Genomic DNA, 23,590 nt, shown 5'->3' on the forward strand with positions numbered 1-23,590 from the left:
GGATTCTTACAAATATTTATATGTATTTAAAATAGTCAAAAATGTAAATAAATATAGAAATTAATTCATAAAATCTGGCAGAAATTTACAATCTTGTTTCAGTTTAGCTTTGTGTTACTTTTCCCATTTGCTTACTTAATTTTCTGTTTTATTTTAGTCACTTCACGTCTTCTGGAATTTATCCATATTTATTTCCCCAAATCTAATTCTCTATTATTCTTTTCACACATGCCTACATATACTTCTAATAAATCACATAACTCAGTCTCAGATGGTTTGACCCCCAAGAACCTTGATCTGGATATCAGGCACTTAGTATAAAGACACTTTAGACACTGAAGTGTCAATGTGCCAAAGACATTAAAGGTGTATGGAGGAAAACTGTTACCGTATGAAGGGCAAAACTAAACCTAAAACGAATTTAATTTAGTTACTGTCCCATTTGTTTTACTGCCTGAATCACAGAACTGCAGGTGTGATGCAGGCAGGTGGACTCTGCATGTCTCACCCTCTCTTCAGCTGCTTCTTCTGGCGACAGCCCGTCTCTCTGCAGAGCGAGCAGAGATCTGTCAATCCTCGACAGCCGGCTGCACAGAGACAGCAGCAAGTTCACGATCCTCTCCAGATCACCTGCAAACAACAAACAGGTCAAAGACATTTTTCTTACCTTTTAGAAAGAACCTATTTCCTTGTCTGCAGCTCATATTACCTGCGGTGTTCCACAAGGCTCGATTTTAGGTCCTATTATATTTTTTTTATATTTGTTTATTTATTCTCCAAGGTCATTAAGCCTCTTTCCACTAAAGATAGAAATACTTACGTCTGAAACTTGGGGTCCCTGAAAGCCTATCTGTTGTGGATGTGTAATGAAAATGACATATTTCTGTTTTTTGTCACAGCGTCACTCTGATGTCATACCGATGAACACGCTGTACTTGTCCTTCTCGTTGGTTTTGAGGTGGTCCTGCACCATTGTGTCGATGCTATCCCCCAGCGCCTTGTGATGCTTCTGCTCCTCACACAGCGCCTCTTTCTCCCGCTTCAGAGCCACCACGCTGCTCCTAAGAGCTTCACACAGCTCCACCTGGTGGACAGCAGGAGAAATGTGAAAACAGTTGGCAGTTTTACCTTCTGCTGCTGGGATTTTAGGCAAATATTTAAAAATAAGACTCATTTACAGATTTATTGATTTGTGCACCTACATTATATCTTAACACTGTTAATTATTCACATTTTAACGAGAAATTATTATTATTATTTTTTATTTTACCTTCCTGGTGTTGAGATCCTTCTCTTCTTGATCCAGATTGGTCTCCTTCTTTTGATCTGTCGCCATGCTCTGAGCAGGATCGCAGATGCCAGCCTGGGTCCTACAAAGAAGACAATACTATTTAAAAACAGATATTTTTGATGTGACAGCCCTGTATTTTATCCATTTTAAAGCATTTGAAAGAACAGAAACACTTTTTCAAGGTCAATTTAAAAAGGCTGATGAAGTGGAGGCTCACATTAAAGAAAAAGCTATTTTACTGACCAGATCCAGTCTGTTATGCCAGCGACACAGTACCACTAGGTGTCAGTGTTGCTGCAGGAATAAGCCTGAAGGGCTGGTTAGATGGAAAATGTAAAAAAGTTGTTTTATTCCTACTTGTGGCCTTTCCATTAAAACAATATAATCAGATAAAATATGAAGAGCTCTTTTGGATTAGAGAGATGCAAGAGTTTATAAAACAGGCAAAAGAAGCCCCACCTTCATCAGCTCTAGCAGTAAAATACTGCCTCTGGGTGAACTCATTAGTAATAATAATCCAGTATTAAGACACATTTTAGGTACATTTTTGCACTGTGTCAAAGTGTATTTTCATATTGCAGATTTCTGAACTTTCTAAATGTAAATAGCGATGAACACACTCTTTGTTTCACAGAGTTTAAAAAGTCACCTGCATTAGCTTCATTTTTCTACCTGTATGACCATCCTGATTATTAAATAACATGAAAAGGCACATGCAGTCCCTCAGTTTGTTAAAACTGCACCAATATGGAAATGCCAGATTCCAGACAGTGAGAATGAAGAAGTTCCTTTTCCTCTAATAAAACCAGGCTAGGGAGGGGCAGCCATCTGCCCCAAGTGGTTGGGGGTAAGTGGGTGACTATCGATTTGTAAGTCAAAGCGCACCACTATACAACTCATTTTGAGTTTTTTTGGGCGTCCTTTCAAGTCCACTAAAAGTAGAAAAACAGCTGCTTGGTTTTCTTAGTTGTAAAATCCCTTTTAAACCTTGCACTTAACTCACTGTCCTTTTTAAAAATATATATTTTTAGCCCCTATACATACCATCCCATTCAGGTAATGATGTTTAAGAAATTCTCATGGAGGTTGACAACGCTGTCCAAACTGTGCTGCTGTTGATCAGGTTTGTCTGGTCTCACCTGTCTAACTTTGACACTCAGTCAGCAAGGGAAGCTGATTTTGAACTCGCATGTTACCTCATCCACTCGAGCAGGGTTAAAGACCTCGAGAAATCGAAATAAATTCGATGCCGGGTTCACTCATGACCCCCTATATAGTCTTCACAAGGAGTGTGGCAGCAGAGAAAATCAAAGAGGGTCAAAAGCACAACCTCTACAATGACGGCTGTTTGTCTTCTCATTCTTTCTGTGAACAACGCGTTTGCCAGCGAACCAAAACACACTCGGGATGTCACTGACTTCACAGGCTGCGACTTGCAGGGACAGCTGAGGCTCCCAATGTTCCTCCTTTGCTTTGACAGCAGCAGATAAGAGGAAGGAGGCTGTCAGCATACACAGCAAGGGTGATAAATGCTGGTTTACAGGAAGTCCATTACCCCCAAAAATGTTGGTGTCGTGCTTCAGTCCCATAAAAGTCACTGTGCAATTTTGCTCTTGAGGCTAAATAAACAGAGTCATTGTGGAGGCCTTTAGCTTTGCCTTACATAAAGCACTTTAAACAGCATCACCAGACTGTTTAGTGCACTCCAGTGTTGTAATTATCCAACTATTTGGAACCAACTATCTTTGATTGTAAGCCTTTGTTTGTTCCTTCTGTGTAAGTGGATGTATCAGAGGAATCAGAGTGGGAATGATTCTGAGTGAATCTGACATGTTCATCTGCCGACACAATAAACAAACTAGAAAGGTTACACCAGCGCGCTGTACTATGAAGCAAGTTCTACATACCCATTTTCGTAACTGGTTTAACATACACCAATATTGGGCTAAGTGGTCACATGAAGTTGGTTATCAACTTTATATGCCAACCCAGTCTTTCTTAATCTAGCTAGGAACCAATTCACGTGAATAGATGATTTGACAGCATGTGACCAATCAAAGACATGGTTATTAAAGACATTATAAAACCTCAAAGCACTTAGAGTGTGCTGTCATTATGTGCACAGATCCTGAAGTAGAAAGCCTGAGTAAATAAAATAAATAAAGAGAATAAGCAACATTGCGATATCCATTATGAATCACATTTTTAGGTTTTGTCAAGCCAGCTAATGCAACAAAAGCTTAGATATGTGGGACCCTCTCAATATTCAGAAATAAGAAATCCATTGTTGGTTTATGATAAAACTCAGTTGAATGACCTCAAGAACGAGTCTTGAGTCATGTTAGCTGAGAAGTGTGACCTTTGTATAAAAGAGGGAGGCAGCTTTTGTGTCTGGAAAGTGCCTTAAACTTGCATTCTTTTAGATGACCAGCAGGGGACAGCTACTCTGCCTGTCAGATTATATAGACATCTCTTAGAAATTGAGCCTCCTTCTCCTTTGATCTATGACCTCAGTAAACACTTTCCTGATGGGTTTATGGCCTTGATAGGTAGTTTCAAGTCTAATTTAATAGTGTTTGGTTTTCTTTTTGTACAATTGGGTCCAATTTAGAGTCAAATAGATGATAAAGCAGGCTTTGCTTTAGGGTGCAACCGCCCTCAACCCTGATTCTGTACAAACTCACTCCCCAAAAGAACAAATAAGAAAATGCAGCCAGAAATAAAAGGGTTTGCTTACCTGTCATCCTCTTGGCTGCTGCCTCTGTGGGTCCATTGTGATTTCCCAATCAGTTTGCTGTTTGGAAAGATCTCCTCCAATAGCTCTATAGTGGATTTACCTCCCCACGTGTCCAAGAGGGGTGCTAGGGAGGGGTCCTGCAACACCTGGAAAAAAGAAAAGAATAAAAACTAAGCACATAAAGAAAGGTAGTCAAAATTAAACAATTTCTTGTAGTTCAAAATCAGTGGTGAGTGAACAGTGGTTGAAAGCTTCTTGAATAAGTCAGTCATAGCATTGCACTGGAAAAGGGGAAAAAGGAGTTGCAGTCGAAGACCATAAACAGTGCAGTGAACTCCAGACCCAGGAATAAATACTGGCTGTACCTTTTTACACTGAAGAGAAACATTTTCTGACAAAGACAAATTGAGATGTATTGTTGAATTTTTGCACTTGTATTTCTTATATAAAAAAATCTCAGAGATTAAAAGTGTAGTTAAATTTCTTTACACTGACAAAAAGGCGAGTTAAACTGCTCCGGCCCACTTAAGATCAAAGTGCACTCTATGTGGGCCATAATGTGAAATGAGTTGGACATCCCTGCTCTAACCCTTTAGAGAAAACTGAAGAGGACTTGTGTGTGTGTTGGTTAGAAAGATTATTTTCTTTGTCTTGTGATTGCCATTGTAGAACAATTTAAAAACAGAATCATATTCCGATTGCCAAGGGTTAGGTTTGGGGTTGTCACTGATGCTATTAAGTTATGCAACTTTTTACATTTGTAAAACACTTTTTATCAGGTAAAGCTACCACATCACAAGCCTGCCAAAACTATTCCATGTCATTTGGGAGGCTAGGTTGGTATCTTTGAAGAAATGTCAAACAGTTTCTAGTAAATGTCCAATTGTATATTTACTTGAAATCTCATCCCTATTAAAAAATGGGAACTCTTGAAGTAGATTTCCCCTGTTCTCTGTCTGCTAAGCCCCAAAATATTTGATGATTCCTCCACACACAAAGTCTCCAGCAAGATACAAGTTGACTTCAGACACTCACCAACTGCTGAGCCAGAGCCTCCACTCTCAGCTCTTCAGATGTTTTCTCCCTTTTGGGCAGCGGCTGGTACTCAAGACTTAGGTTGTCCTCTGTGGTGGCAGATGTGGTGGTTGGAGTGATGGTGGAGGGTTGCATTGAAGGAAGTTGACTGGGCACAGAAGAAGAGCTGACTGGTAAAAACTGGGGGGAAGACTTTCTTGTGGAGATGGTGGAGAACTCCGACGTGGAACTAAAGTTGGAGAAATGGGAAAATTAACGGAAGAAGAAAATAATTTTAAAAAATCAAAACAACAGTAATGACATTTCAAATAAAACACACAGATCTTGTAAAACAAACCTTCCCACTGTCTCCTCCTTAGTCTCCTGCTCCAGCTCCACAGGAGGAGGTGGAGGAGGGAAATCCTCAGTGATGTTTGTCTCCCTGATTGGAGGAGAAAAAGGTGGAGAAGGAGGTGGAGGAAGTGGTGTAGGATTTTGGAGGAAGACCTCATCATAGTCCTCCAGTGGTGTGCCTGTGGAAGTTTCGGGAGGTTGCTGTTGGCTGACGGAGCCAAAGAGGCTGGTCTCTGAGATTCGCAGTGAGGACAGGTGGACAGTCGGATGGGAGAACGGCAGAGGAGAGGATGTGCTGCTTCCGCTACCCTTCCTTTTAGGTGAGGTTGGTGTCACTGGGGAAACTGGTTTGACATTTTCTTCAGAAAGTCCGCCTCTCATCTCTAAACTGGAGGCTCTGCCTCTGTAAGTGTGCTTTGCGGTGTCCTCTAACAGGGTGGCGTCACTCAAACTGTGTCTACTCTGTTTTTCATGTTCAACACCAGAAATGTTACTTTCTTCACCACTGCCTACGCTCGCTTGCTGGATGCCAGGGAAAGTGATGCCGGCCAGATTGGCCTGGCTCAACCTCTCGCTTGATTGCCACTCATCGCTGCCTCTTTCCTGAGTCCTGGGTGGTGACAACGGGTAGGGCAGGCCAACAGAGGCCGCCAAGGTGGAGGTGCTTTGGGCACGCTGGCGCTCGCTGTTCCTCTGCCGTTCCTTACGAATGACCGGTGTTTGGGAGAAGCCTGGGATTTAAAAACAAGGAGGCTAGTGAGTTAAATTCAGTGAATCCTGGAGTGTGTCATAATTGAAGAATAATTAAAAAGGCTGCAAATTTCACACTTTTTAATATTTTTGTTTTTTTGTTTTTTTAATTTCACTCACCTTTAGAGGGTCCTATGGGCTGGGAGGTGTTCATGCTGTTCTGGGATGGAGAGATGAAGCCTTCTGGTACATGGACGTTTGCAGGTCTTAAAGGAAGACATGAAGAAAAAAGGAATAAAGAAAGTGAGGAAAGCAGTGGTACTGAAAATATCTCTACAACTAAGCACATTTTGTTGGTTTAAAATTTGGACAGCAATGGGATATCTTATTATCTGACAATAAGTGGCTCCTGGTTAGCGTTCAGCTCTAGCAGGTCAACTGACCGTCATCGATTCTGTTCATTATAGAAAGAATTTCTAGGTATAGCCTGGAGCTTCCGGTTCAGTGGCCTCAGGATAATATATTTGCTTTTCGTGTATATATTGGAACCCGTGGACATTGAGCGCGGATACAGAAAGCAGAAATGAGTTTCATCTGAAGGGTGTTTCGGACCACTGTTAGATAGGAAGAGAAGCGCAGTTATTTGGGAGGGATTCCAACTAAAGATGCTTCTACTTCACATCAAAAGGAATTGGTGATGTGGTTCAGCATCTCACTACGGTGCTTTCTTGACTCCTCCTACATGGGATGGAGGACCCTAAAGAAGAGCGAGGAAACACGTGAGAGATTATGTTTCTTGCCTGGGTGGGGAATGCCTCGGTGTTGCCCCAGATGAACTGGAGGAGGTGGGTCAGGAGAGGGAGGTCTAAGTAACTCTGACTTCTGCCTCTGCGACCCAGACACAGGTAAGTGGTAGAAAAGCATTGCACGGATGGGTGTCTCATGATTTAATTATTATTTTATCATTTTATGTCATTCCTATTCCCCAGAGAGTAACCATAGATTATTATGAAAACTTGATGCCAAACTCAGTGATGTTGGATTCACGGAATTTGCATTAGTGGGTTTTTTTAATTTGGCAAAACTTCTTGCAGACATAAAGTAATCGACTTTAATTAAAGTTCCAGGTCGACTGAAGACCATTAGAGAAAATTCTTCTCGGTGTGCAGTGGTTTATAGCTGCAACATTGTTTCTGGCAGCTGGTCAGAGTGTTGACTTGTGTGTGTTTCATGTTTTCTTAAAGCATATATGTGGGTATGTGATCAGGATGCCTCTTGGGTGTCTTCAGTTGGAGGTTTTCCAGGCACTTTTAACTGGTAGGAGAGTCCTGGCTTAGACTGAGAACATGCTGGAGAGACTATAGATCACACTGGCCTAAAAACGCCTCGAGTTGACCTGAAATAACTCACTTAGCTGGCTGGAACTGTGACCCCGGATAAGCACAAGACAAATGGATGGAAACTAGTACTGCTGCTCTGGGAGATGTTACTGGCTGTCAATCCATAAAGTAATATAAAATATATGCAATGTGTTGTTTTCAGGTTTAAATAAAGTGCTATTGACCTTTAGTTGTTCCTAACATCCAGTGTCCTAACTGTGATCTAAACTACTTTTGATCTTATCAGCTGTTTGTGCTCAGTTATCTGGATTTCTGCACTCATGTTCCTGGCTATATCCAGACACCAGACTGATCTGTGTAAACACACACTCAGAATTCCTCAGAATGACTTTTCACCTTCACATTTTAAGGGCAAACATATTTAAATGTCTGTAACTAATAAATCCCTGCAGACAAGAGTTGGTATTCTGTTTATTTTTCCCTCTCAGTGCCAGGGAGTTTTTCCTGCTTCTTAAAAACTCCTCATTCCTCCCTTATTTAACTCCTTCTTCTCTTTCTTACTCCATCCTTTAAACCTCTCCTGAACTCAGAGAAGGCCAATCTTCTGCCTCATTTTGTAACTTTATACCCTTTCTTCCCTCCTCTCAACTAACTTTAAATACCATACCTCCTCTTCCCTGTTCTCATTTCATACAACAGATACTCCCTTCTTTTTCTCTAAAAGCTTTTCAGAAAGCTGCCTGGAGTTTCATTTCTAAAGAACAGAAGAAGTAAAGCTCTAAAACCTTCTTACACCCTCCTTCCTCTTTTTTTTTTTTTTACTTTTACTGGTTCTCAGTTGCTCCTCTTCTTTCCTTCTTACCACCACCTTCCATATTCATCCTTTTCAACTCTTGCATGTCATCTGTTCCTCCTTTCACCCATATCTCCTTTCACCTTCTCCTTTAGCTCTGTGTCTCCTTTAGCTGTTGCCCCTGTGCCTCCATCACCCCCAATCCCTTATATCCTTTATATCCAGTCCTCCTTTCCTTCTTTCTCCTCCTAAATGTGTCCTTCTCTCCGTGATGCCAACAGCTGGGCACAAGATGGTTTTAAAATAGCAAAGAGCCTAAAGCAAGCACAGTCTGAGAGTCAACAGCCTTTTATGGAAGAGAGCTAAAATACCGCATTCAGCAATGAACCTGAATTCCCACGATCCCTCAGTCCTTAGTCACATTTTAAACCTTATCTATTAAACTGAACGAATCGCCAGAGAAAAGGCTCTGCAGAGAGACGTTCAGGATCTTAACTTTTGTTGATTATGCATCGATGAAGACTGATTAAACTTTCAGACACTTCAAATAGCAGAATTCTTGTCCACCACACCTCCAGTACCCTCAGGCAGGTATCTGATCTGTTCCATTGAGCCCAAACATCAAGCAAGTCTCATAGCAAACCATCTTTAATCATAAGAAGATCATGACAGATTAAACAGATGAAATCCCTGCACAGGTGCAACAGAGACACCTGCGCGCCACGCTTTTGTTCTACTTCTACTCTAATTTTACTCATTTACAAGCAAAGTTAGGTTATTATGCTTTTGTTTTACTGATTGTCTGACCCACTTGAGCTCACACTGGGCTGTATGAGGACCAAGAAATCACTTGCACAGTGCTGCACTTGTAAGTAAAGTTATGGATCCTTGATGGTCATATGACAGAAAAATGGTAATGAAGGACCAGAAGAACCCACCAGGTGAAACCCAGACATGGTGGTCATAGAAACGCGACGTACCTGTCGGCAGCCAGAGCACAGCGATCATGTTCCGAGATGAAGACGCCAAACATCCGGACATCATCTGGAAGGAAGTCCTGAAACACAAAGAGAGAAAGTGGAATAATCAATTTCTTGTAGTTTTATACATATTAATGTATGTATGTTTAGCCAAATCAAAGCTTATAACCTCTAAAAACACTTGGTACATTAAGGTCAAGTACAAGAAGTCAGTTTTACTTCTTGATATCCAAGGAGTCACTGGCACCTTAATGTCAAAATAACCTTTTATATATTATAGATTTTTCCGCTTTTAGGGTCACCCAAATGGAAATATTTGAAAACAGAGAATGCAAAATCAAAAAAGCAAAAATGAAATTTTCTAGTTTTCATAAATTTGCCTATTTAACATGTGGGTAAAACCTAACCTTAAAGCAGGCCCCTGGTGACCTGGTGGAACTTAAGACATTAAAATTCCAGAAAATGCTTTCTGCAATTTCTTTCTATGATTATCCAGGTTTAGATGCAGATGGAGATGATAAATTAAAGGGTTCTGCCTTGATCTGGTTGCTGAATAATAATAATAATAATAATAATAATAATAAACTTGTGGCAGGGCATGGTCTGCGGTGCCACTGCAGGGAAGGCGGATGCACCCGAGCGGCATCTGCAATCACGCCTCACCGGCAGAAAGAGTCCTGTCAGGTGTTGTTGTTGGTGATGTGTGTTCGGCTGGTGGCTGGAAGCTGCAGCCGTGTGTGTTTGTGAACAGCAAACGTGTGTGTAGTAATAAAGAATGCTGAAAAGCATGGAAATGTCATCGAGTCTGCCATGGTTTAGTTACAAAACTGATTACTGCCATTGCAGTAACCAGGTGTAATGTGTAATCACTTTATTTACTTTAATGAAATCATTCTGTTCCTATAAATCACAGTCTGTGTACAGTAGAATTATCCTTATCTGAATCAAGGGGTTTCTCTCATGTTTAACGCCTTTCTTTGAGCTCTTGGACTTTATAAATCAAGACTAGCAAGAAACACTAAATACTCCTGTTCCTGTGTCTCTGAGCTGTTTGAAAAACCCAGACAGCGCCATCAGCGATCACAAGTCTGACCACAGACCTTATCACACATTAAGACCACATGCACTGATGTCTCTCCAGCAAGCCGACTTTGACCTGTAAACTCTCCTTTGGCATGTTTCAGCAACGATCCGTGAACATAAAGTCCTTAAATTTAACCCCTTAACATCCACCACTTAAAGGCAGGATTTAGGGTTAGGTTGCATTTTAGCCTCTAGCTTCAGTAATTAGAAGATGTTACATTTCAAATCCAGCCTTTGGCCACCATTAAAAGATTTCTGGAAAAAAGAGGTAAATTTAACTCAAACCCTAAACTTGGACTGAGCTGTAATGATGTTTATGTGACACGGGCAGGTCTGATTACTGAAGGAGATAAAGGACGAATTTATCCGTTACAGCATTCCTTTAAGATGCATGTAAGCACGTGCATAACGTGTGTGTGTGTGTGTTTCTTATCATCTGCATCAGACAGCGCCCAGTCACCATCCCGGCTCACTGGCACCTCACAGGAAACCCTGAGGATTTGGGCTATTTCCTGTGTGACTCTGGTGCAAATGTGATCAAATAAGTGGAAAAGCAAACAGGTCCATGAATGCCTCTTTAGGGCAAAGTGGAGGAAGGGAACGAAGTGACAGACTCATGAAGGTTTATCAGACACCAAAACACTGCAGCGTTTTATTATCGCAGCGTGAATTATCTTATCTTTCACTGTGACAATCTAAAAGTAAGCTGCAGAAATATTCAGTTTACATTACAAAGTAATGCATTCCTGTTTCACTGGCTTCTGCAGCACAGGGCTGGGTCACATGACGCTGAAGTCTCTGTTGGCAAAGGCTGAGCCGCTTGTTTTCCCAAACCCTTTTTTTATATTTGGATTATAGCGCGCTCTCTGAGCCGCTGGAACACAAAAACCTCTCTAGGACAGACGCTGATTATAGCTATATTATTTGTATCATCTGCAAACATTGACTTAAACAATTCTAAGTAAAAATCGCTTTGTTTCTCTGTTTCCTAATAGTTATGTAACCAAAATTAACAGACAGTTTCACTCCTGTTTGGGAAATATTATTATTTCTATTTCTATTTTGACATATTGGATTAATATAATGTTTGACATATGGACCTTAAACATTTTACCTACAGTTTAATTATCCTTCCACTACATTTTCAAATCACTATCTCACGATGGGTTAAGTTGGCAGCTGTTGCCTTTTGAATCTTGAAGTTTGAAAATAAAACTTTGTTTTATTGTGATGTCACAGCTGCTGGCTGCATGCAGGGCGCTTGATGTGCATCTTCTGATCTTTTTAACCTGACGCTTGATGGTCGACAAAGTGATGGGAAAAAGCTAGAAAAGGTGAGAAGCTGTGTTATTTGTTATTTCTAAAGTCCCAGTGTTATTAGCATATAACTGCAAGATCCTTCCTATTACAGAAATGACAATCAATCTCTAAAATGATTACAATTTTTAGATATACTTATTACTGTAATTTCTTTATTATATGTTCATTATAGTTCATTAAGGACCACCATATAAATAAACAGGGAAGGCATAAAGAAAGGAAAGGAAGACCTCCCATACAGAACCGAGCAGGAAGCAGATACGACAGATAGCTCATGAAGAGGAGGAGGTAGGGTGGAGGTGGCTTGCAGATGCGCTGCAGCTTAAATAGCACTTCCTATATGAGATTTGGCAAATGGATGAGTAGAAGGCTATCTGAGCTAGAAGCTGGTGTGCTGGCGCGAGATTGGCTGATTTTTCCTTGTCTGCCTGAATGAATGATTTCTTGCCTCTACATTCATGACACCGCAATGGAGCGGAGCATTACCTCATTTAGTCTCTCCATGATGGGGGATGAACGAGAGCGAAGGTGCTGAGGGGGGGCTCGCGTGTCCTCGGATCGCTCCAGGAGATTCTCAGCTGAGGCTGACTTCCCGGTTTTGTGAGCTGACCCAGCCTTCTGCAGAGCAACATTGAGCTGCTTAGACAGTCCCCGGTTGACTTGAGGCTCTGCGACCTGCTGTTCACGGCCCAGGCTCGGCTCTCTGATGGATGACTGGCTGTGTCTCCTGAGCTCTGCTTCAGGAACAAGATCCTGGTAAATCTGATCAAGAGTGGAGCCAGAAGGAGTGCTAAGAGAAGAAAGCAGGAGGAGATTTAACGTTTTATGAAACCGGGAGCCACCAAAGTCACCAAAGTGTCCTAAACAACGCTACTAAGAGAATTAGATTCAGGCTGGGGCCTGTTCTTGCATACCTTGATGGTGGGTGAGCTGGTGGCCTCGGTGTGGTGACCCTGCCTGGGTAGAAGAAGTTAGACTGGTGGCTCCGCAGGTCAGGAAGGAGGGTTGAGTCGGGGTGCTTCTCCCCCTGAGGAGAAGCTGGACATGGGTCTTGGAGGGAGAGCAGGCTGGAAGCGGAGGAGAGGCTGAGGGAGTCTGAGTAACAGGAGGAGGCTGAAGACAAAGGAAAGGAAGAAAAGTGATTTACCTTATACCTCTCACTTAAACTTTTTATTCATCCATGTATCAAACCTCACTCCTCCCCCTTTCTGCCTGGATACTTTACCAGGCACCTGCACCCACCTGCATGGTTAACATTTTCAGGCTGAAAATAAGCACTGCGAGGCCTCGTGATGCTCCTCTGTCCTCCCTCATCTTTCCTCACGCCTCTCTTCCTCTCCATGTACTTGGCGAGAGCTTCTTGCTGCACTAGTCGCAGGTCGGGCCTGGATATGGCATTCTGAGAAGCTCCGCTCCCAACAGAACCTGCAGCAGGTTCAAACACCTTCCGACGGTCTGCCACACTGGTTTCTGAAAGAGAAAGAAAAAAAAAAAGGATTTCAGCATTTCCAGTAAAGTAATTAAACTGGAATCATTTGAATAATTTGTTTACCACACGAAGGCAAAAGGAGTTTGCTTTTAAAAATTGGAAATCTTACCTCCTCCACGCCGGAATAGGGACATGGTCTCTGGGTCAGAAATCCCAACCTCATTCATGCTCTCTGGTTCTGAGTATGAGCGCTTCTTCTGGTCTGCCGTCAAACGCTTGCGGCCACAAATCCGAAGTGGAGCAGGCTGTCCAACGGGTGGGATGCTGGGGAGGGGTGGTGGGCTAGAGCCTCGAACATCGGGAGTAACCAAGTGCCTCTCCTTGGGTGTGTGAGGGGAAGTGACCAGAGGTTGTGACTGTGGCGTGATGACAATGCCCCGTGGCTTTGGCATGGTTGTGGGGCCTTTTTTCTCCAGTGAGTGGTATTTGGGAGGGACGGGTGGAGGCTGCTGGCTGCCAGAGGAGGAGACAGAAGGAGGAGCTGGAGCAGGCTGGGCACTGCCCGATGAGGTGAGATCCCTCCGTCTGAAGGAGGTGGATCGTAGGACCTTAGACTGGGCGTCTTTCAAGGAGTCCCTGTAAGATCTGATTGGAGAGACATTTCCTGGATCAGGATCATCACACTGAGCTGTTGGATGTGCCATTGTGATGACTTGTTGAAGGACTCTGACCTGTTTGTGGATGTGTCCTGCATTGGGGCCATGATCTCTTGGATTTCCTGTCTCCAGGGGAAGTCCTTGCTGCTGTCCTCCTCCTTGGATCCATCTAGATGGAAGCTGCTGCGACTCCTCTGCAGAGCTGAAACTGGATCTGTTGGAGTTCTGAACATCACACAGAAATTTAACCAACATTTTCTAGAGCAGTAGTTAGTTATATACTTATCTGTATTTTCAGAATCACTCTACCTGGGTTTCATATGCTCACTGCTGCCTCCTCTGTAGCTCGGAGTCCTTTGGACTTTGATGCCCTTGGTGCTTCTCTCCAGCATGTTTCTGAGGTCCTCTGTTCCACAAGGAGCGCTGCGGCCTTTGTCTGTGACCTGATTCTGAATAAGGAAGCATAAAGCATTGAAAGAAGCTAAGCATAAGGAAGCCTTTTCACTTCTGAGATCATCAGAAGAAATATTTTAATCTTGTTTGCAGTTACCCGTAGATGGGCCTTGTTGTGCGAGGTGCTGTGACTGCGCTGCTTTCCGTTGCGTTGGTGACTTTCGAAGCGACTGACTTTCTCCAAAACAGAGAGGCTGCGAGCGGGCCCTTGGGGGGCATTGCTTTCAGGGCTGCCGCACCGCTGGACCTCGGCAAGGGCGAGCTCCAGGCGGGTCAGTGGGTGCTCTTTATCTTTGTCCTGCTCTCTGTGGTCCCAGTTCTGGTACTGCAGAGCGGATGAGTCGCTGAGGTGGCGGGGAGAATGGTGTGAAGCAGAAGAGGGTGGAGCCTGAGGCTGGGGCTGACCAGGTGAGTGGTTGGATGGAACCTGTCCAAGGGCGAGCCTGGAAGATGCTACAGGCTCTGAATGAATGCTGGACTGGTCTACTACTGATCTGAAAAGAGATCAAAAGACATCACAGACATGAAGCGGCCATTGATTTGAAATCAGCCTCTGAGCTCTTGAACAATCATGAACTTTCGAAGACCCCACCCACTCTAACTGTACCTGTTTTGGTCTCCCAAGGACTGGACAGGTGCGTAGGGGTCGCTCCTCTCCTGTGATGATGTGCGCCTGACTTCAGGGGCTGAGTAATTTTGGGGAATATGGAAATCCTGTTTCTGCTCTTGGACGCTCTGATGATTCTGGGCTCTTTGGACCACTATCTCGCTCTCTGTTCCCCCTCCAATAGTTTTGATGTGTGGGTTGTAGGGTCCAAAGTTGGACTCTTCCTGTTGATGCCTATCAAAAGCATGAGACTGAATTACCACCAAAAGCATCTTAATGCTGGTTCTATCCAAAAACCGCAGTTCTTCTGAGCACCGAATCTGGCTCCAAAACACTCACAAAAGGTCCAAATTAGATGTTCATAGCCTGGTACAAAGATCAGCTAATTTCCCCCTTCATTCCTGTACAGAAGGGCCACCTGTTTGGATTTCAGTAAGGTTTAAAGTTAGGGGCGTGGGGGCTGTAGAGTTCACCTCCACTACTGCATCCACTGAGCTGGATCATGATGGATGCAGTTTGATAACCAAGCTGATAATTAAGCCCCCCGCCTCGAGCTAAATATGGTTACTTCTGACTTAACATGGTGACTTAATGCAACAAATGCTAATGTTGCTTCAAAACTACCAGAAAGAAATGCATGATGTCTATGACTTTGGCAAAACATGCATGTTGTGGATGTATTGGGGAAAACAAAAAGATTAAAAGAGGGGGTTATTTCTCAGAGAAGTAAGAACAGTTTTGCTAACATGTTTTAGATGTTAGCTAAATAGAAAGCAAAAGAAACACAAAAGTCTAAACAAACCATCACCTGTCTGTTGGGTAAGAGCTGTGGGGGTAAGATGAAGTGTTAGTTTGGTATCCATTTTCTGTGGCTGACATCCTTCCATCTCTCCGCCCCTCTGTTGCTCCTTCATGTTGCTGTTGCCAGTTGCTCTCCTTGGCCAAGGCTGGGTAGACTCCAGAGGGGCCTGGGCTGGAGGAGTTGGGCATCTGTGCGTAGTGTGGCTCAGGCTGGGGAACGGGGTAAATGCTGGTAGGAAGGATAAGCCGGCTGGCCTGTGGCGTGGGGCCTGCAGATCCAGAGGAAGGCCCGGTAGGGGACGGGGGTTGAGGAAAGCCTCCACCCTGACGGGGCCTTGTGGTGGGGCTGCTCTCTGGACTCTTCTCTATCACCGTGTGGAGCTGACCCTCAGCACCATACGAGCCTTTAGCTGAACCAACAGTCAGAGTTAGTCAGTTTTCTCATCTATACAGTATAAAGGTACTAAAAAGTCATGTCATATATCATCGTCTTAGTTTGAACCTGTTTCTACATGTTTAATTCACGGAGCACGTAAATGCAGACATTACCTGAGGCAACGTTACCACTGGAGTGATGCCAGGAGCCTTTCTGCAGAGAACTAAGAGAGATTGAAAAACCTTTGATTAGATAAAATAGTTTAAGTGACTTTCCAATTTACACAAGTAGAAAATATTTCACAACTAAAGTACACCACTGCATCGGATATGGCTGCTTTACAAACACATGGCGCCATTCTGCACACTGTCTGTATTATAAAGTATTACATAATAACACTCTGCATTATATTGACTCATACTGCAGCTTATAGTGCAGCACCAATCTATTGTGTTGTACCAGGATGTGTTATATAAAAAGCAGATGGTTCTTGGGTACAGCATATTGAATTGTAGAGTTGCACATTTTACTATATTGTACTGAATATCATAAAGCATGGTATCATATTGCATTGTATCACTCCATGTCAGTTATTTTAGATTATTTTAGATTTAGATAAATTATATCACATTGCATTACACATTATTGTATTGTATCATAACAAAGCACACCATTATCATTAAGTAGCATATGATATCACATTGTAATCACAATGTATGAACACAGTACTGTAGTGTGGCAAGTTGAATTTTATAATGTTGTGTCATAACATAACATATCATATTGTATCACATGTTTACTTCATCTTTTCCCACTGCAAACTGAAAGTTATTGTAAAGCATTGTAAAATCAAAATAATTAAATTCTTACTATGTGGCAAAGCTTCAAAGAAAAACACTTCTCAATAACTTGGTGCTCCAAGTTCAAAGGAAAAAAAACGTGAACATGGTGAAAGTGAAATGGACTTATTCTATCCAGTAAGCCACATGGCTTGATACAATATTGTATTAAATAGAAATATTGTGCAATATAGTAAATTCTTATACTGAAATTAAAGATGATGACACTGGATTTCTCTGAGAAGTCAGAAATTAATCAAGCACAACACTAAGCCACTAAAACTAATTTTTCTGTTCAGGAATGCAAGTAACTGTAATTTGACATTTTAATCAAAAAATAATAATGTGATTTTTTATTTACTAAAGCAATACATTTGAACATGCATTATTAAGAACAATAATTGTATTTTAACATTAAAAACATCATTTTGATTAAAGAGCCTTCTCATGCTGCTGGATTAACCATTAAAATGACCAATATGGTTAATTTAGGGTTGGTGTGTCATAAACCATACATTGGGTGTCGCTCCAATAAATTTGTGAAGCACTGTATGAGAATCATTGTTCACGCTAACTTCATGGAACCTGGTTACCGTAGTGATCTGGCGTGCTCCAGACTGGACCAGGAGTTTGGTCTCTCGTGGCTCCTGATAACGGCATAGCTATCACTGCGCCTTGGTGGAGCAGGCGCCCCCTTCAGGCTCTCATAGGAGCTGCGGTTGGCTGCCGGGGCCCATATTGGTCCTACACTGTGCCTGTTTGATGCCGGTGCACCACCGCTGCTGCTGCCACGGTAACAGACCCCGCTAACTGAACCTGAAACCAAGAGTACAATGGACAAACAATGACGTTACTGAATCAAAGTTACCATACCTGAAAACCTGAAAAACATTCCAGTAACAGAAACGTTACCTTGCAGATCTCGACCTATCCCTGACCTGGCTCCGCCCCCGCTTCTGGAGTCGCTGTTGCATAAGAACACGGCAGAGTTGGAGCTCAGCTCGCGCTCCTGAAAGATGCCCTGCTGGGTGTCGTAAACTGATGGGGCGTAACGCATGTCAGCCTGGTGCATCTCGCCACTTCCCCCTGCTCTCTGAGGGACGGTGTCCAGTGAACTGGAGCGCTCTGGGCTGATTGAGGGGGTGGAGGCGTGGTATTCTTGGATGCTGGAGCTAGTGGAGAAAGAGTAATAGGCAGAGTCTCTCTTGCTGTGCAAGTGTTCAATGCTGTTGGACGACCTGGAACACAACAAGTAGTTCAAGACTGTGACACTAGTCCCGCTCTCACTGATTAAGGTTTAGTTCAAAGGATAAGCATACAGAGATTTAACGTAATATCCATCAGGTTGTCAGTAACATGTTTAGAGTTAGGGAATATTTCTAGAACATTTTTTTCCCCATTTAATATACCCAGACAGAGCTTTTAACCCGACTGCACACCAAATCCCTGTAACTTGATTTGAAAGGCATTATCTTCTAATCTTCTACTTTCTGAAACTAGGCTGGTTTACCAAGTGGCTTAAATGTAACCTAAGTTTAATTGGTTCAAAGACAACCTCTTTAAAACCATCAGGCCATCAGTGACTGAACCAGGGACAGGTTTAGGTTTAGGGTTAAGTTCTATTTGGGCAACATGCTAAGCAGGCAAATTTTGAAGACCTAGATGTTCAGTTTCAAAAGACCTCTAAGGCTACGTTCACACTGCACGCGAAAGCGCATCAAATCCAACTTTTTTGACCTTATGCGACCCATATCCGATCATGGTATGACAGTGTGAACGGCACAAATCCGATATTTTCAAATCCGATCTGGGTCACTTTTGTATGTGGTACTGAATCCGATACATATCTGATGTTTTAGAAAGCGACTGCTGTTTGAACGGTCATGTCGCATTAAATCCGTCTTTTACGTCACTGACACAAGACAGACGCCAATTATCAGCGCCGGAGAAGCGCCCGAGAAGACATCGTGAACGCTTCCTGGCCATCCCGTGTAGATGTTAGTGAAACTGTTGGGAAGACAGCGTTGGAGAAACGTGAAAATTTTATTTGTACTGTATAATCTGCAGATTCTGACAGAAATCTGCAACTATCCTTTGAAGCACCGCTCCACCGTAAAACAGCAATAAGGATAATTATTGGGCCATATGTAAATAACAAAATAACTTTATAACTTAAAGCAAAATTGGGAAACGTAAAGTCCAAAACAAGTCTTTATATTAAGGGCCATCAGTCAAACAATACTGTTTGGTCTGGGTCTAAACAGAGCGCATCATGTGTGACGTCTTCTTTTGCACATGCGGACCACTTTGAGGGTTCACACTAGAGCGCGTTTGCTGTCACATTTTATTTGTAGTGTGAACAAGCAGACAAAAAAATTGGATTTGATCAAAAACTCGGAATTGAGCATTAAGACCTGCAGTGTGAACGTAGCCTAATTTACTTTGGCATTAGTTTCACATTTGGATGTTTCAAAAAGGTAAAAATATATAAAAAGGGCTGGATGCCTCTCTTTGTGCCTTCAATGTAACGTCAGTTTTACATTTTGAAGGTAAAACTGACAAATGATTTATATATAAATTAGCATTGGAGTTGCTGTTAGACTGACTTTTCAGCTTCTACCTAACAATTAAGGCTGAGGAGTGTTTGATTTATATGCACCTGGCTGAGGACAGCTGGTGGCAGGAGGAGTAGGCCGGGTGGGGTCCACTATGTCTGTGGTGGGCCAGTGAGTGCTGGTGCTGAGCTCCAGAGTGAAGCTGGGAGGACTGGGGATGGTCCAGACTGTCCATGCTGCCCCTGGAGCTGTACTGGTCCGGACTCTTCCTCAGGTAGCCAGAGTCGAATCCACCGGACAGATCGTTGGTCGAGACACTGAGAGACAACAACTCTTACATTTAGTGCTTCATTTCATTAAAATCTAATTAGAACCAATCACAAAGTACAGCTAAGGCTGGGGAGATGTTGCTAGTTTGTAGCTATTTTGTCAAAATTTCCCTTAGTGGGACAATGACGATGACTTTGAACCATGAAGGGCATTTTAGACATCCCAGCCTCAACATCTGGACACCGCATTACATCTCAATTTCTTTTTTATGCACGAGAGTCACCACTCCAGAGGTCAATAACATGCTTCCATCTCCTTATGAGACACTTTCACACAGTCCAACAAATGGGCTTGCTGCCTCTGATTCAGCACTGTTTGTAGTGAAGCCAAGCCTCTCTTTGAAGAGATGTTTGATTTCCAAGTGTCTTTTTAGCTTTCTTGGTGTCATGTTTGCATTAAACAACTGTGGAAAGTTGACTCACTCGGGCTCACGCTTTCATGACATGGTCTGCTGACAGTTTTGTCTTTCCTAACCACCAGTGCAGCTGTGGATCAACTGGATCAGCTGCGCTGGTGGTTAGCTGTGGCTTGATGTGCCACAGTTGTATGATTTGCACCATCTGCCTACTGCAGAACTAGACTTTTTCTTAAAGGACTTTCTGGGAGAAATCATATAGTAAGGGGAGATATACTGTATAGTGCTGTAGTAATGTACTGATGCATGTAACTACTACTAATGAGATAAAGAGTGAGTTTAAAGGAAATTATCCCAACAAGAACAAATGTTTTCTCACAGAATGCATGAAACTGTTCAAGTATAAGAGACTGTCCCCCCTCACAGTGGTGTGGATCATCATTTAGTTTTTTAGAAACACATAGAAAGAGAAGATGGTGTTGATAAGGTTGGAAATCTCATTTAATGGCTCTTGGTAACTATACATTTCTGTGATGGTTGGATTGTTGTTGAAGGTGAGATGAAAGCTTTTTCTCTCTCCTCCCCCATATCATCCATTCTAGAGCTTTAGTTACTGCTTATATTATAGATAAAGTTACCCAGCAGTACATAAGTGATTAAATCAACTCCAAATGCTACATTAGAGTGACATAAACATTAATAAATCAATAACTGTGATCTTTGTTAATGGTTCCGTGTAATGAGCACTTTTACTTTAAGTATATTTTGAAGCAGAAAAGTTTGTTTCACCACTTTGCAAAATACTTGAAAAAACTTTCCAGTAACATAAACTCTACTCTGCAGATCTTGCAAACCTTCCAAAAGTGGCACTGCAAAACATTCACTGTATGAGTGCACCCAGCTGCACAAGCCTGAAAACTTTGGCCTGTGTTTTCTACACCAGTTTTCTACCCTGAATTTATTTAGGATCAAATATTCTGATTTCCCGTGCTCCTCTTACTTTGTTCGTGCCACCCCACATAAAAAAAAAGCATTCTGAAAAAGCCCCTGTTGCACAGCACAAATGTTCGGTCTTATGCTCGAGTGGAGCGCTGACAGACTGCTCAGACTGGCATTGTAGCATCTCTTTGAAAGTGACTCAGGCTCTTAGAGAAAAAAAGGGCCAGAACGCCGACATGATGAGGTGTGTGTTCTTTACAACCAGCAGTTGTAAAGCTGGTGATCCGCAGCTGAATGCACCGCTACCTCACTCTGAATGACTGACTGGAATGTAAATGCGCATTGACGTCACAGTTTGACCCACCAAGTCCTTCAACCGAACACAATGCAATTACGACTGTGGAAAAAGAGGACAGCGTCTGCTTGTGTTCACGGACTTCTGTGAGTCTAACTTCACTTTCAGCATCCATCTCTTCGTCAGCTGGATGTCTCATTCTCTGTGTTTTAATCCCACCTCTACTCAGGGGATTAAGGAATGCAAAAATATTATGCTACATCAGGACAACCAAGTGTGTGTGTGTGTGTGTATGTGTGTTTGTGTGGGTGGATGAGTAGGGGTTTCCATGGGACCTAAAAGAGGGGGGAGGTGGGCTTAAGGAACGCCAGTGCTCCGTTCTCCCTCACAGCCACATCAGAGGCTTTTATTTTCCCCCTCACTGGTGCTTCAAAGAATCAGTGATGTAACTTCCTTTGACCAGCAGGTCCACTTCACATAAAACATGTAAAGTTAACTGGCCATGGTGCCTGTGACCTCCAGTGTCAACTGTGATAGGCTCCAGCCAAAGGGCAACCTCTGGGGGATGAAAAATTCAGCCAATGTGAATTTTCAAATGTGGCTCCAAATGTGAGTCTCGTGTTAAAATGTCCAAGTTCAGCCATGTCAGCTACTATCACCATTCTTCAGAAAGGACTAAAGTGGATCCAAGTATGCAGACAGATGGAGAAAGGTGGATGAAAAAGAAGGAACTTTATTACTCAGAAACGCCCTGCATGATGAGGCAGGCTGTTGCTAATATAGTGAATGGTATAAAACAACAAAAATGCAAAAGAAGGGAATCAGGGTTAGTAGAGACCACCACCTGGTAAAGACTGAGGGGAAACATAATAAATAAATACACAGCAGTGAAAGAAGGGTAATAAGAAACAGGTGAACTCAGGATAGGAAAAAACCCCCCAAATAAAACAAACAAAGGAAGAAGTAAAAATACAGAAAGCCACGTGAGGCTCTAACTTTCAAAATAAAACAAGAACTGAAGGAGGGAGAGTCCACATGAATAACAGGAACATATGGGAATGTAAGACAGTCCAAAACACAAGGATATCAACAATAAATGTAAGAAACAAAATGGAATGTGGCTGTTCTGACAGACAGGTGTTCCAGACATAGATTGTATGAAAGATGAACATAGCCACCATTACATCACCCAAGAGCTTCTGACATTCTGTTTTGAAGCCTCAAGCTTCAAAATGTCTTTTTTCTCCATCTGCTTGTCAATGGCAAGTCATTCATCACTGAACACACCTCATATAATTCTCCTTTAGAAACCTCAAGTTAACCAAAATTTACCAAATACGCAATGCTTTATTCACTATGACCCGAAATGAGTGACTGAGCCCATGAACTCATTAGGAAAGTGTCGACCGAGCTCAAGTCCAAATGTCACATAGGTTTCTACTACACATTTCAGAGTGTAGTAGATCATTAAGCATGAATATAAAATGAACTTCAGAGGCCGCTAGTGGTGCAGACAAACTGGCTTTTAGACACTCCAGGATTCAGGGGGTCAAAGTTCACATCATTTGTGAGGCCGCAATAAGCAGCTGTGTCTCTTGTCTGTTCTGTTATGCACCACAGGGTCTTAAACATTAAGTTGGTCGTGATAAAAAAGAAACACCAACATTATAAGGCAAAATTTATAAATAACATTTTGTAAAATAAGATTAGCTTTTAAATAACACAAAAATGAAGGAAGCTTGGCTGTATCACACGGGGTCTTTAGACTAGACTAGACTATGCATGTATATTGGCCTGAGATAAGACACAAGACATCACGTGAGTGTCTGCAACCATGAACTTTGACCTTCTGAGTGACTTACAGATAGTGGTGTTGAGTAAACCTACAATCCAGACTTCTAAACATGTCCTCAGACTGTGCTGGAAATGTTTGAGGTCAGGCAGGTCTCAGGCTCTTATTTTGACAGCAGATCGATAAGTGCTATTACCTGCAGGGTGTGCCTGTAAGGAGGGTTATTTGCCACAGCTGCTGGTTGTAAACGCAGTTCTAAAGCTGTTGATCAGCAGCTCAAGTGCTGTTATCGCATTTACTGGAATGTGCATAAATGTGTATATGTGTTTATTACCACAATATTATTGCCTTCCTCCCTCCAAGAACAAGCATCCACTGAATCTACAAGTCAAGTTATCTTCGACTCTACTGACTTCTCCAGTTATTAACTTCTTTAAAGTCTGGAAGTTTGAGATGTTAAAAGAAAGGAGATTTACTTTTTTCATATGTATTGATGTCCAGATATCTGAGGCCAGTAATGAAGATGCATTTGTTTGAAACAGGATGATGTTTGGTTTAATG

General features: G+C 42.4%; 1 protein-coding gene and 1 long non-coding RNA gene across 4 annotated transcripts in view; one reads left to right on the top strand and one right to left on the bottom strand.

The window, feature by feature from the left end:
- The window catches only part of shroom3 (shroom family member 3), a 72,335-nt gene that overhangs the window by 5,482 nt on the left and 43,263 nt on the right, over nucleotides 1-23,590 (bottom strand). For 2 of the 3 annotated variants that reach the window (XM_063463673.1, XM_063463675.1), the window contains 21 exons: nucleotides 19,423-19,635; nucleotides 17,676-18,001; nucleotides 17,357-17,579; nucleotides 16,098-16,147; nucleotides 15,556-15,958; nucleotides 14,748-14,981; nucleotides 14,238-14,634; nucleotides 13,997-14,136; nucleotides 13,763-13,912; nucleotides 13,201-13,676; nucleotides 12,845-13,072; nucleotides 12,517-12,715; nucleotides 12,089-12,392; nucleotides 9,200-9,276; nucleotides 6,267-6,352; nucleotides 5,401-6,127; nucleotides 5,064-5,292; nucleotides 4,029-4,174; nucleotides 1,271-1,370; nucleotides 919-1,084; nucleotides 509-630 (listed from right to left, as the gene is read on the bottom strand). In XM_063463673.1, the coding sequence (XP_063319743.1) occupies nucleotides 509-630; nucleotides 919-1,084; nucleotides 1,271-1,370; nucleotides 4,029-4,174; nucleotides 5,064-5,292; nucleotides 5,401-6,127; nucleotides 6,267-6,352; nucleotides 9,200-9,276; nucleotides 12,089-12,392; nucleotides 12,517-12,715; nucleotides 12,845-13,072; nucleotides 13,201-13,676; nucleotides 13,763-13,912; nucleotides 13,997-14,136; nucleotides 14,238-14,634; nucleotides 14,748-14,981; nucleotides 15,556-15,958; nucleotides 16,098-16,147; nucleotides 17,357-17,579; nucleotides 17,676-18,001; nucleotides 19,423-19,635 (4,996 nt within the window). The remainder of the gene's footprint in view (nucleotides 1-508; nucleotides 631-918; nucleotides 1,085-1,270; nucleotides 1,371-4,028; nucleotides 4,175-5,063; nucleotides 5,293-5,400; nucleotides 6,128-6,266; nucleotides 6,353-9,199; nucleotides 9,277-12,088; nucleotides 12,393-12,516; nucleotides 12,716-12,844; nucleotides 13,073-13,200; nucleotides 13,677-13,762; nucleotides 13,913-13,996; nucleotides 14,137-14,237; nucleotides 14,635-14,747; nucleotides 14,982-15,555; nucleotides 15,959-16,097; nucleotides 16,148-17,356; nucleotides 17,580-17,675; nucleotides 18,002-19,422; nucleotides 19,636-23,590) is intronic. The other variant, XM_063463674.1, reaches the window with a different exon arrangement.
- Nucleotides 524-1,958, top strand: LOC135932253 (uncharacterized). The gene is made up of 3 exons (XR_010573375.1): nucleotides 524-647; nucleotides 900-1,149; nucleotides 1,307-1,958. It is a non-coding gene; the product is annotated as an uncharacterized LOC135932253 (long non-coding RNA).

The sequence above is a fragment of the Pelmatolapia mariae genome, linkage group LG20 (genome assembly GCF_036321145.2).
Source record: "Pelmatolapia mariae isolate MD_Pm_ZW linkage group LG20, Pm_UMD_F_2, whole genome shotgun sequence".
Taxonomy (NCBI): Eukaryota; Metazoa; Chordata; class Actinopteri; order Cichliformes; family Cichlidae; genus Pelmatolapia; species Pelmatolapia mariae.